This window comes from Sminthopsis crassicaudata, chromosome 4, assembly GCF_048593235.1.
Source record: "Sminthopsis crassicaudata isolate SCR6 chromosome 4, ASM4859323v1, whole genome shotgun sequence".
NCBI classification, from domain to species: domain Eukaryota; kingdom Metazoa; phylum Chordata; class Mammalia; order Dasyuromorphia; family Dasyuridae; genus Sminthopsis; species Sminthopsis crassicaudata.
Window position 1 is genome coordinate 9112496 of NC_133620.1, and position 13064 is coordinate 9125559.

The 13064-nt window shown below is 45.8% G+C and overlaps 1 protein-coding gene across 5 annotated transcripts in view; it reads right to left on the reverse strand.

Moving 5' to 3' along the window:
- Nucleotides 1-381: 381 nt before the first annotated feature.
- IL12RB2 (interleukin 12 receptor subunit beta 2) overlaps nucleotides 382-13064 on the reverse strand; it is a 68769-nt gene continuing 56086 nt past the window's right edge. For all 5 annotated transcript variants that reach the window (XM_074265683.1, XM_074265682.1, XM_074265681.1 and 2 more), the window contains 6 exons: nucleotides 10445-10543; nucleotides 10210-10368; nucleotides 6664-6801; nucleotides 3098-3185; nucleotides 2897-2996; nucleotides 382-2558 (listed from right to left, as the gene is read on the reverse strand). In XM_074265683.1, the coding sequence (XP_074121784.1) occupies nucleotides 2034-2558; nucleotides 2897-2996; nucleotides 3098-3185; nucleotides 6664-6801; nucleotides 10210-10368; nucleotides 10445-10543 (1109 nt within the window). In that variant the 3' untranslated portion in view covers nucleotides 382-2033. The remainder of the gene's footprint in view (nucleotides 2559-2896; nucleotides 2997-3097; nucleotides 3186-6663; nucleotides 6802-10209; nucleotides 10369-10444; nucleotides 10544-13064) is intronic.

Genomic DNA, 13064 nt, shown 5'->3' on the forward strand with positions numbered 1-13064 from the left:
TGCCAGAAGAATAAACTAAGGCAGGTTCAGAAGCCAAGGCCTCGTAACCAGTGTGTAAGGAAAGGTTGGGGAGACCCCCCCATTCTTTGTAAACTGGGAGCTGCCCTGGAGAGGGGGGACGTTTCTGGATTCCCTGGCGGGGTGGGGCAGGCTGCTGTCCCAGTCAGGAAGGAGTGGTTCCTGCTCTCGCCCAAACTGGTTTTCAAAGAGAAACCCTTGCTTCCAAAATACTTCTTCCAGGGTGACGGCCGTGGCATCTGCCATAGACTAATTTGGGAAAACACTATGGGGGTTTCTGCTTCTGGGGTTCTCAGAATACCAGACGCAGGGGCAAGGAGATGGACAAACATGTTTTAACCCCTAAGAATTTCACCAAATGACTGTGGCAAATATTTTTTATTTTACAAATTATCCAGCATTTAAAAAATTTTGTCCTTTGAACCTAACCTATTCCACTGATCAACTAGTCTATTTCTTAGCCAATACCAGGTGGTTTTGGTAACTGTTGCTTTATAATTTTAGATCTGGTACAGCTAGGCCACCTGCATTTGATTTTTTTTTTCCATTAATTCCCATGAGATTCTTGACCTTTTGTTTTTCCATACGAACTTTGTTGTTATTTCTAGGTCATTAAAATAGGTTTTTGGGAGTCTGTTATAGCACTAAATAAATAGATTAGTTTAGGTAGTATTGTCTTCTTTATTATATTTGCTCACCCTATCTAAACGCATTTACTATTTTTCCAATTGGTTAGATCAGACTTTATTTGTGTGGAAAGTGTTTTGTAGTTTTGCTCATATAGTTTCTGATCTTCCCTTGGCAGATAGATTCCTAAATATTTTATACTATCGGTAGTTTCTTTAAATGGAATTTCTTTTTGTAACTCTGTTGGATTTTGTTAGTGATATATAAGAATGCTGATGACTTATTTATTTGGGTTTATTTTGTGTCCTGCAATTTTGCTAAAGGTGTGGATTATTTCTAATAGCTTTTTAGTAGAATCTCTGGGGTTCTCTAAGTATATCATCATATCATCAGCAAAGAGTGATAATTTGGTTTCCTCATTAACTATTCTAATTCCTTTAATCTCTTTCTCAACTCTTATTGCCAAAGCTAGCATTTCTAATATATTGAATAGTAATGGTGATAGTAGGCAATCTTGTTTCACTCCTGATCTTATTGGGAATGGTTGCAATTTATCACCATTACATATGATGCTTACTGATGGTTTTAAATAGATGCTACTGATTATTTTAAGCAAAAGTCCATTTATTCCTATACTCTCAAGGAGTGGGTGTTGGATTTTATCAAATGCTATCCAGCATTTTTAGATGACCTTTCCTCATGCCCTGAAAGATTACCCTTACATCATTTCTCATCGCCCTTTTCCAGAAGATCCTTCTTCCCCTCAGAACAAAGGAAAAGGATTAAACAAAACTGTCTTCTTCTGAAAATGCAATATTGTGTCCCCTGGTCCTCCACCTTTGGGCTCTGAAGGAGATAGATCCTGTATCTCTCCTCTAGTATTTCTCAGGGTTTTTGCCAAATCTTTCTCGTCTTCTGTACAACAGTAACTAGGTAGATTGCTGCTCTTTTCATTCCACAACAGTTCCTACAAATCTTCCCCCATTTCTCTGAACTTTTCCTATTTCTCATTGCACAATATTCTGTCATGACCTTATTAATTTATTTTTTCCTAATCACTCAAAGGATAGGCAATCATATTATTTCCAGAACCAAGCAGATTTAATTGTTCCTTCTAAAACTTTTTTAGGGGAAGTCAAATCAGAAATATCTTTACTCATTAAATCCCTCGAATGGTGTGGGAACAAAAGTGATCAGAGGTATAGTTCCTACCCACTAGAGATTTAAAGAGAACCAGTACATTCTGCAGACTCTGGAGGTGAAATGTTGGGTGGTATCCAGCTGGGAAAGCCTTGGTTTGGGTGCTGAGCCATCCTCCTGGGAGGATCTGCTGTTTTGTTCAAGGCTCCAGGATGCAGCATCCAGGCAATTCTGGGGCAGAGGGCCAGTTAGTGAGTAATGGACCCAGAGTCAATCTTCACTCTGTCCAGAGTCAGCTTCTCTCCACAAATAAGTGGGGGCAAAGAACCCTTTGGGAAGACAGAGAAAGACAGACCATGCAGTTCGCTTTCTTCTAGAGGGTCCGCAGCGATAGAAGGCAGGTAATCCAGGTTTGAAGGCAGGTAATCCATGTTGGCAGGCAGGTAGTCCACTGGGATGTCCCGAAGTTGGACGGCTGGATCTTCTGCCTTTGTCCCCCCAAATCCCATCGCCTTGTACAGGTCAACCACTTGCCCCTTCTCAGGTGGGTGGGAGACACCGTATTCTATCCCATTTTCAATGGGTTTTGGAGCCCGAGGAGAAGTTTTTCTGCCTAGCTCGTGGAGGTTGTGGGTTTTGGGCCAACAAGAGGGTTCTGTCTCCCAGAGGGTAGGGGCTGCTTTTTGAAGAACTTCTTTGATTTCAAGAGTTTCAGGTTCTTCAGAACTGGTCCAGTTGTTAGAAAAACTGTCCAAATGGAGCTGCATTTCCTCCTGATGGAATGAGGGAAGAGGGTGAGATACGCATGGAAATTACACGGGGGCTTTGTCTCTTAACAATGCTTGTAGCCTGACCTCTGAGAGATCTCCCTTCCCAGTGGAACACAGAGGCCCCAGGTCACCCGGCCAGTGCGGGGTGTGGACCCAGGTCTTCTGGGCTCCACGTCTGGCGGCTCCGTGTCCTGCCCTCCCTCTGATCAGAGTACTAGGGAGAGCACCTTCTGGTTCAGAACATCGGCCTGTTTTTGTCAGCCAGGAAGAAAAGCGGCCAGGAGGAGGGTTCCGGCTGGAAGGCCCCCGTTCTGGGAGAAGGGCCCGGACCCCGCTCTTACCTCCACCAGGCAGTGCTTCTTGGCCCACATGCTGTTTGCCGGGTCGGGAATCTCTTGGTTGTACCACTGGGGCTGGAGGGCAGAGATGACGGACTTCACTCTGCAAGGAAAGCAGCCGGTTAGAGGCCCACCAGGGCCTAGAAGCCCCTTCTCCCTGCAGTCACAGAGCCCCCTCCCGCTGGGGCTGAACCCGCAACTTACTTTGCTCGAGCCCGAGGCACGGAGAAGATCCCTACTGTGAAGAGCACTGCGGCAGTCAGCACCACCAGGATGTGCCAGTGAAGAGCACCTGAAATATTAGGCGCCTGGCTTCAGAGCGCGACCTGAAGGCCCTGGGCAAGTCCCTTCCCCCCCGCCTGCCTCAGTTTACTCATCTGTAAAGTGAGGCTAAAACAGCGCCTCCCCCCATTAGTGTGACGTTCAGATGAGGCAACCCTATGGTAACTCAGCACACAGTAGGCGCTTAATAAGCTTGCGTTTCTTTACCCATCCTTGTCCCCAGACTTGGCTGACCACGCTGGGAAATGGAACTCCCTCCCTCTTGGTTCAGCATGGACAACGGAAGAATATTCAGAAACCCAAAGAAACCGTAACCCAGCCCCGGGAGGAGCCGAAAGGTAGGAGGGGGTTGGAGGAACAAACATGGGAGTTAGGAGACGCGGGTTCTCATGGTGAAATGCTGCACGCTGGGCTCTGTAAACTGGCTGGGAAAGCGAGACTTTCCCCAAACCCTGACTGAAATCCAGCATTTCCTTCAATGGCCTCGATGACATAATCGGAACCTGTGACTTGGTCCTTCCTAATCCCGGGTGTTTTCATGCCCCATTACAGATGTTAGAGATTTATGGAATTCTCTCTGAAAATACTGCACTTCTTAGACCAATGCTGGGTTTGCTGGAACCCCCAGCCCAGACCCTCAGTGGGGGAAGAATGGCTGAGTCCCAGGTGACGTCCCAGGTAACACAGAGCAGGGATTGGAAGCCCCCACTCTGACCTAGGGCGACAGTGTCAGAAGGGAGCCAGGCAACCACATAACACAAGGCGGGGCTGGAAGGAGAATCTGCTCTGGGTGCGGGTTGTCCCCAGCCTCTGCCCAGGCACCCCGTCCCGTGCTGGGTCACGACAGCACGAGCACCGGAGAGCTGTTTCCCGAAACATCTGCCAGACTTAGCACAGCGCTCTCAGGAAATGGGGAGGGAACCTGGAAGTAGCCATCCACCAAAGGCAAGCCCCCAGCCTTGCTCCTCTTCATCACTTATAAACCGCAACCTTCCTGCTTCTACAGATCCCAGGGAATCCCATGAAAAAGCCTGCTCAGCTACCTGGCAGCGCAGGCTCACCCTTAACAAGTGCTTAATCAGACGAACAACCCGGGAGCGCTTGTGAGCTGACCGGGAGCCTCTGGCACCTGCCGCTCGGCTCTCCGACTCTGCCGGCCAGCTCTCCCGCTCTCCAAATCCAGGGTGAGCTTGGAGGGATGGGCTGCCTCTGAGGCCGTCGCCTTAATTAACCTCCTAATAAAAAGCCAGAACAACCTGTTTTAAGCTTGCAGCTCATGCAAATAAAGCCACACCACCCAGCGGTGTGGACAGGGTGGCTGGTGCAGCCAGAGCCAAGCGTATGGCCCACATTTTACCTGGATCGGGAGAAATTTGGAGGAGATGCTGGAAAAATGGCTCACTAGTCAGAGATCTATGGAGAAAGGGAATTAAGGGGCTGATGGCTACCCTATCAAGGGATAAAGGGAATCGTGACTTGGTTCACAAGAACAAGATAGAGAGAGCTGAAGAGAAAGAAGGAAAAAAGGAAGGGAAAATACACATCTATATATGATGGAAAACTTTATATATGAAGAGAGAAACAGAAGGAAAGAAAAAAAGAGAAAGGAAGAAGAGAGAGAAAGGGAAGGAAGGGAAGAAAGAAGGAAGAAGAGAGAGAGACTGAGATTTACACAAAATTATATATCCATAAACAAATATATACACAGGATATGACTCAAGAGCCAATGTTCTTAAAATGATAATATGTATAGAATTGAATATGTTTAACATATTTTGGATTACTTGCCATTTAGGGAAGGGGGTAGGAAGAAGAGAGGGAAAAAAAATTGAAACAAAGTTTTGCAAGTGTGACTGTTAAAAATTATCTATGCATGTTTTGAAAATAAAAATAATAATAAATTAATAAAAAAACCACCATCACAAAAACATTTAAATGATTTTCAAATGACCAAATTACTTTTGTCTTATGTGTCACCCTCCCCACTCGCAGCAGGAGCTCCTGGAGAGCAGAGACTCTCATCTGCTCTGTATCCTCAGAGCTTAGCACAGTGCTTGGAAAACAGCAAGTGCTCAATAAATTCCTTTTTCACTACTTCATTTTGAACATGTTGATTGAAAACCTAGCCATGGTTTGACGGTATTATCCTTTCCTTGTTTTCTGATGACTTCTGGTTTCTTTATAAAATAATTTGACAGATTCCTGGAATAGAATACCAGTAAGTCCTGCCTCGGAGGCTGGCTGTGAAATAAAGAACGAAAGCTCTCTGTGTCCCGTACAGACCAGCTACAGCGATTACCCAGGGACCTCTGGCCAACACGAATCCTTGGCCGCTCAGGTTCATGTTCTGGTAATAACTCACTGCTAAGTCACCGAAAAGTTTACAAAATGATTTTGTCCCAACGATCCCCAAGGGAAGTAGTGCCGGGTCATCATCTGTACAGGTAAAGAACCTGAGGCTCTCAGGGCTGAGACTTGCCCAGTCACACACAAACTAGGGAGCACTGAAGCAGGGACTAGAGTCCTAGACACTAGCCTGAGCTGCCCCCAGAGAGGCTGTGTGTGGAGGAAGCCGTATCCTCCCTCGGGCCATTTCCTCCTTATACTGCCTACCACTTGTTTGCATGTTGTCCTTATATTTTCATATAAAAAGTACAGAGCCTGGCACACAGTAGGTGCTTAAGTAATGCTTATCGAACTGAATTATAATAGAAAGAACAGTGTCAGGAGAGTTGGGTTGTTGTCTTACTTAACCTTGCTATTGAGGATTTGGGTAAGTCACAAGATCCCTGTGCATCTTGGCTTCTGAGTCCACCAACGTGCATTTATTAAGCACCTACTATCTGCCAGGCATTGTGCTTAGAGGCAAAAGACATTCCTATCCTCAAGGAACTCGCTCCAAAGGGGGAAGAAACTTGTGGGGGACAGGTGGAGTTAACTCTAACAGTCCCCCTGGGTCCAAAGGATTCCATGAGTATTAAATACGAAAAGCAGGATGGGCCAGAATCCCCTTCCAGACAATAACAATAAGGCCCATTTTGGTGGGGTTTAAGGTGCAATTGCTTTGCACGGGCTATCTCGTTTGGTAGTGGCTAAAGTCTGTCTCTGATCGAGGGTCTCATCTGGACGGAGTTCATCCCAGGACTTGTCCTTCCTGATAAAATCACAGGTTGGGACCAAAAACCTCAGTTCCCCTGCGGGTGAGGGCGGCTGGTGCAGTGGGAAGAACGGGGCATGGATTAGACTCCCATTAACCCTGTGTGTGGTCTAAGGGAAGTCACTTAATTCCTGTGTGAGGTGGAAAGAATGGGGCCCACCTGTGAGGGAGAAACGAGAAAACTCCCGAACGCTGGCTACCAGGGACAAGGCAGCAGAGGCCAGGGAGCAGAGGGACCTGATGGCAGAGCTGGGGGACTGGGGGCTCCTTCCTCAGGAGGACACACTCGGGGACGAGACCTGCAGGCTTGCCCCTAGAGTTCGGATCTCACCTTCCAGGAAAAGCTCCCTCTCATTCCCTGGGGGACCCTCTCCTGCAGCCGTGGAAGCCGTCATCCACAACACGTAAGTGACTCCGGGTGAGAGGTCTCTGATGACTACTGAGGTGTTTGCCACCTCATAGGGTATTTCTGAAGGAAAAGGTAAGGACAGAGAAAGGAAGAAAGGCTGGGATGTTTAAATTTTAAAATGTGGGACTTCCCTCGCTTTCCTGTGCCCCAGCAGAAACTAAGCTTCAATCCATCCCCATAAGGGAACTTTTTTTGTCCTTTAGTCAGAAATAGGGCAGCACAGCCCATCTATTTGATCATCTCTCCACCCATCCTTTCATCCACTTACCCATCCATTAATCTATCCCTCTCTGCATCCATTTATCCAACTCTCTTTATCCATCTATTCCTCTATCCATCCTTCCAAAAATCTCTATCCAACTGTTCATTCATCCATGTATCTATTATTCCATTCACCCATCCATTTCATCTCTCCGTCCATCTCCAACTATGCTTCTGCCTATCTCTCTTTATCTTTCTCCGTCTCATTGAAGTCTTTCAAAGGGAAATACTTTTTTTAAAAACACAGTTTTGTTTCCATTAATGTGAAGCTATTAAACAAAATGGTAGGAACTTTATATGGATCATATTGGCCACGGCCTCAAATACGACTTGGTTTCCTTATGCTTTTCCTATTCCCTAATGTTATTTATAAGTCAAGGCTATTTTCAGAGAAATGCTCAAAGTCTATTTTCCCCCACAAAGAGAACTTGGCTGGGGTGGAGGGAAATTAGCAATTGCTTTGATGATCTTTCAAGTACTCAGGAGTGGGATCTTCACTTTGGTTTTTGAGAGGGCAAGAATCGTATCCTGTCTGTGAAAATGTGCTTGCCAGGGCATCCTTGTTCACGGGGCAGGGACAAGTCTATCCTGGTGGTGATCTAATGTGAGACAGAGGATGGATGGATGTTGGATCGATAGGTAGAGAAACAGATGGATAGAGGGATGGATGGATGAATAAAGAGAGGAATGGAGAGATGCAGACCCAACTCAGAGCCAACCCAACTAAGCTGATTTGACTGAGAAATCTCTGACCCAACTTTGTCAAGGTCAAGCTTGTCTAACCAGCCAATGCCTGTGAGGAGATGTTACGAGAACTGCTAGTCCTGTTCCAGAAGGGAAGGGAGTTTGATGATATGTTGAGTTGAAGATTTAAAAAGTGTATCACAGGATCCTGACTTGAGGGAGCTTGAGCAAGTGGGTGAGATAGGGATGGATTTGGAGATAGTGATAGCTAAGTGTGACTCAGGGGTCTGGAAGGAAAAAGAAAGAAGGCTAGCAAGACATGCTGGTCTGGAACATAGATCAACACTGCAGGGTCTGCTTTCAGGAAGAGATCCAGGAGGCCTTCTAATAAATTGCTGGGAAAGTAGAGGAACGTATTAGATAAAGGTGACAGAGAGATGAAAACAGATTATCAGATAACTAAAGAGATTCCTTTGTGATGCTAGGAGAGGCTTCTTTTTTCCATTTTATTTTATTCAATTAATAATCACTTATTTTGGGACACTAATACATTGCTGGTGGAGTTGTGAAAGAATCCAGCCATTCTGGAGAGCAATCTGGAATTATGCCCAAAAAGTTATCAAACTGTGCATACCCTTTGACCCAGCAGCGCTACTACTGGGATTATATCCCAAAGAAATACTAAAGAGCGGAAAGAGACATATATGTGCCAAAATGTTTGTAGCAGCTCTTTTTGTTGTAGCTAGAAACTGGAAGATGAATGGATGTCCATCAGTTGGAGAATGGTTGGGTAAATTGTGGTATATGAAGGTTATGGAATATTATTGCTCTGTAAGAAATGACCAGCAGGAGGAATACAGAGAGGCTTGGAGAGACTTACAGGAACTGATGCTGAGTGAAATGAGCAGAACCAGAAGATCACTGTACACTTCAACAACAATACTGTATGAGGATGTATTCTGATGGAAGTGGAAATCTTCAACATAAAGAAGATCCAACTCACTTCCAGCTGATCAATGATGGACAGAAATAACTACACCCAGAGAAGAAACACTGGGAGGGGAATGTAAATTGTTAGCACTAATATCTGTCTGCCCAGGTTGCATGTACCTTCGGAATCTAATGTTTATTGTGCAACAAGAAAATGATATTCACACACATGTATTGTACTTAGACTATATTGTAACACATGTAAAATGTATGGTATTGCCTGTCGTTGGGGGGAGGGAATAGAGGGAGGGGGGGTAAACTGGAAAAATGAATACAAGGGATAATATTATAAAATATATATATATATATAATAAAAAAAATAATCACTTATTTTGTCTTCCTGGTGTCTTTTTACTATAAAAGAACAAAGAAAAAAAACTAACAAATCTGCAGTCAAGGAAAATAAATTCCTACACTGCCCATGTGCAGAATGTGTGCGAAAGTTGCTTTGAAAAAGCCATATAGATAGGGTAATATTGGCATTAATGCTGTGAGGAACAAGGCATCAAAGATTTGAAGGGGAAAGGGATCCCCAGCTAGTCTAGATCCCCCATTTTACAGAAAAGAAAATATGGTGATTGTTGTTTAGTTGTTTCAGTTGTGAAAAACTCAGCTAGAGTTTTCTTGGCAAAGGTATTGGAGTAGTTTGCCATTTCCTTCTCTAGCTCATTTTACAGACAAGGCAGAAGGGTAAAGGGACTTGCCCAGGTAGAAGGAATGACAAGCAGCATGATTTCAGAAAAACCTGGAATGGCTGAATATACATGAACAGATGCAGAGTGAAGTGAGCAGAACCAGGAGAACATTGTACAATGAACAACTGTGAGTGACTTGCTATTCTTAGAAATGCAAAGATCCAAGACAATGCCAAGGGACTTAAGATGAAGAATGCTCTCCATCTCTGCAGAAAGAACTGATGGCATCTAAATATAGGCTGAAGCATACTATTTTTGTCTGTTTTGCTTCCTTCCTTCCTTCCTTCCTTCCTTCCTTCCTTCCTTCCTTCCTTCCTTCCTTCCTTCCTTCCTTCCTTCCTCCCTCCTTCCCTCCCTTCATTCCTTCCTTCCTTCCTTCCTTCCTTCCTTCCTCCCTCCTTCCCTCCCTTCATTCCTTCCTTCCTTCCTTCCTTCTATCCATCCTTCCTTCCTTCCTTCCTTCCTTCCTTCCTTCCTTCCTTCCTTCCTTCCTTCCTTCCTTCCTTCCTTCCTTTCCTTCCTTTCCTTCCTTCCTTCCTTCCTTCCTTCCTTCCTTCCTTCCTTCCTTCCTTCCTTCCTTCCTTCCTTCCTTCCTTCCTTCCTTCCTTCCTTCCTTCCTTCCTTCCTTCCTTCCTTCCTTCCTTCCTTCCTTCCATCCCTCCCTCCATCCTTCCGTCCCTACATTCCTTCCTTCCCTCCCTTCCTTTCTCTCCTTCCCTCTCCCTCCATTTCTCCTTTTTTCTCCCTTCCTCCATCCCCCTTTCTCCTCTTTCTTACAGCCCCCTTTTCTCCCCCTCCCTCCAAGAGGGGCTGTAGAACTTTAGGGAAGTCTACTTACCCAAGATGCGCGGCGCAGAGGCGGAGCCGGCCTCCCGCAGGTAGATGCTGTAGCGCAGGAGGCAGCCCCTTTGGTCCCGAGCCGGGATTTCGGCCCAGGTAAGGGTCGCTGCTCCCCTCCCCGCTGTGGCGCTGTGGATAAGGGGGCCGCTCAGGGGCTCTGCGAAACAGAACAGAGAGTAACAGGAGGGCCCGGAGCCGCCCCGCCCCCTCCCTTCCCCGGCTCCGGGTATCACCTCTGCTGCTCAGATTAGCCCAGGTATGAGCGCAGCCCACTCCGGTCCCCCACAGGGCACAGAGGCGGATCTGATAGCACAGGTGGGGCTTCACATGCTCTGCAGAGAAAGAAAGAGTCTCATCAGTCTGGCAGCCAGAGGCAACAGGCCCCCCTCCCCTGACCCCAGGTCCATCTTCAAGATCTCATTCCTGCCAACAGGCCGGGCTGGACAAGCTCCAATCACTCCCTGGCTGCCCTGACCTGGCACTGCCATTGCTGGGCCCACATCCCAAGGAAATCATAGGGGACAGAAAGGGACCCCTGTGGGCAAAATGTCCGGAGCGCCTCTTGGCAAAGAGCTGGAGAAGGAGCGGCTGCCCGTCAGCGGGGCGTGACTGAGCGAGCTGTGGCTCGGGAAGTGGTGGAATATCATGTTCTAAGCTGGCTTTAGAAAGGCCTGGGAAGATTTACACGAACTGATGCTGAGGGAAACGAGCAGAACCGGGAATACACCGTATACAGTAACAGCCAAGACTCACTTCTTCTCAGTGGCTCGTGCTCCCCATAGATTTTGGACAGAAAGTGCCGTCTGCATCCAGAGAAAGATCTAAGGAGACTGGATGTAAATCAGCACATGCTGCGTTCACTTCTTTTTTCTATTTTTTTTTTTTTCTCTCCCATGATTTTTCCCGTTTGCTCTGATTTTTCTCTTCCAACATGATTCCAGCATGAGCTCCACCCTGGAGCCAATCTCTATTTAGTCTGGATGGAAGGAACCCTCCCTAATCTTCACAGCTGCCCCTTTGGGTGAGCTCCCCTCCCCAGGGGGTGCAGGTCTCCATTTCTTGTGGTAGGGATTCTCTTCATGTATGGGTTGGATGGGATGCCCCTGATTCCCTCCAATTTGGAGAGTCCAGATTTAGAGCTAGAAGGGACCTCATCAGTTATCTGATTCTAGAGTCCTCATTGTACAGAGGGAGAAACTGAGGCCCAAATAGGGGAAGAGTAACTCCCCCATAATCACCTAGGCAGCACCTCAGGTTCTCTCTATTCCTTCCATGGTAGCAGGTCTCCCTTAAGTGTTCTCCGTTCTTCTCTTTACCTAATGAATTTCTAGCCACCCATTAAAGTCCCATTGAGATACTGCCTCTTGCAGGAAGCCTTCCTGGATGGCCCTCAAATAGCAATAAGCTATTGAACTTCCAGGTCTCTTTGCACCATCCTAATCCACTTATCATATAATTTCGTAGGGCAGCAGATCTCAAAGTGTGGCCAAGCACCCTTGAGAGCCCCCGAGGACATTTCAGTTAGTTCCATCAGGACAAAACTGCCTTTATGGTAATAATAAAGATGAAGTGTATTTGCCTATTAGTATGGCTTCTGTTTCCAATTACACATAGTGTATTTTCTTCATAGACTTCAATTAAAACGTCATAGTAAAACTGTAGTAGCAGGTACAAAAATCCAGCTGTTTTCTATCAGATTTGCAAAAATAGATGTCATATGTAAAAGTGATGCTACTTCTCTCTATTTGTTCTGGAAAATAGTTATTTTTTATGAAACTCATTATGTTCACATATAGTGGATTTACAATGATTATTTTAAATGAATTAATGCTTATACATTTCTATGTTTTTAATTTCTAATATGTGTTAATAGCCACAATTTCTCATAAGCAAATGATCCCTGGGGTCCTCAATAATTCTGAAGAGCATAAAGGGGCTCTGAGACCAAACATTTGAGAATCATTGTTAAAGAATGTTGTTATCAACATTTCTCTTATTCCTATAGTAGAACATAAATTTCAAGAGGTTGGGAACAATGCTGTATTTAAATTTTGTATCTCCCCCAGTGCCTAGTAGAGAACACAAAGAATTTGATATTTGTTCAATTAAATATGTTGGGCTAACTCTATATAGGGGTGTGTGTGTGTGTCTGTCTTTATGTGTAAAAGAGGGAGAGAGAAAACAGAGAAAAGATAATGAGGAAAGAGCAAGAGAGAGAGAAGAAAGAGAATGAAAAGAGAAAAGGCAAGAGGAAGAAAGAGAAGACAGAGACAGGGATGTTAAAGAACAGAGAAGTAGAGGTGTGGCTTCAGAACATAACTTAATGGGTCAAGTCCCATTAAGGAGCAGCAGGAGCACAGAGCTAGATACTGAGGAGACCATGAAAAGACCCACCCCCACCCCACCCCAATATTCCTTGGTAGGTAAGATTGCCTTTATTAAAACATTGATGATTATACCAAGTTTTCTTTGGCCGAGTAATAGAGCACGAGCAGAGCCACGTTTGTGTGGCCCTCCCATAGGTGAGCTCCTGGAACACCTCCTGGTTTTAGCCACTTGGGAACCAAGCTGGGCCCCACCTGGGGACACAGGCAATGCACCAATGGGCTGCACCCGCCTGGTGAAATTTGGCAATTTTAATTACAGGTTTGAGGGAGGCCCCGCCTGGGCCCAAGTCTGAAGGTGTCTGGTGAGATGTTTGAAGGGATAGCGTGACCCTGTGTGGACTCCTTGTGGATGCCATTGGGTGGCTAGCTCAGATCTCTGGGAGTCAGCATCCCAGCTCTGTAGAAGGAGAGGATTGAACTGGACATCTTCTCATTCTCAAGATTCCTGATCCTGACAGGGGTTCAG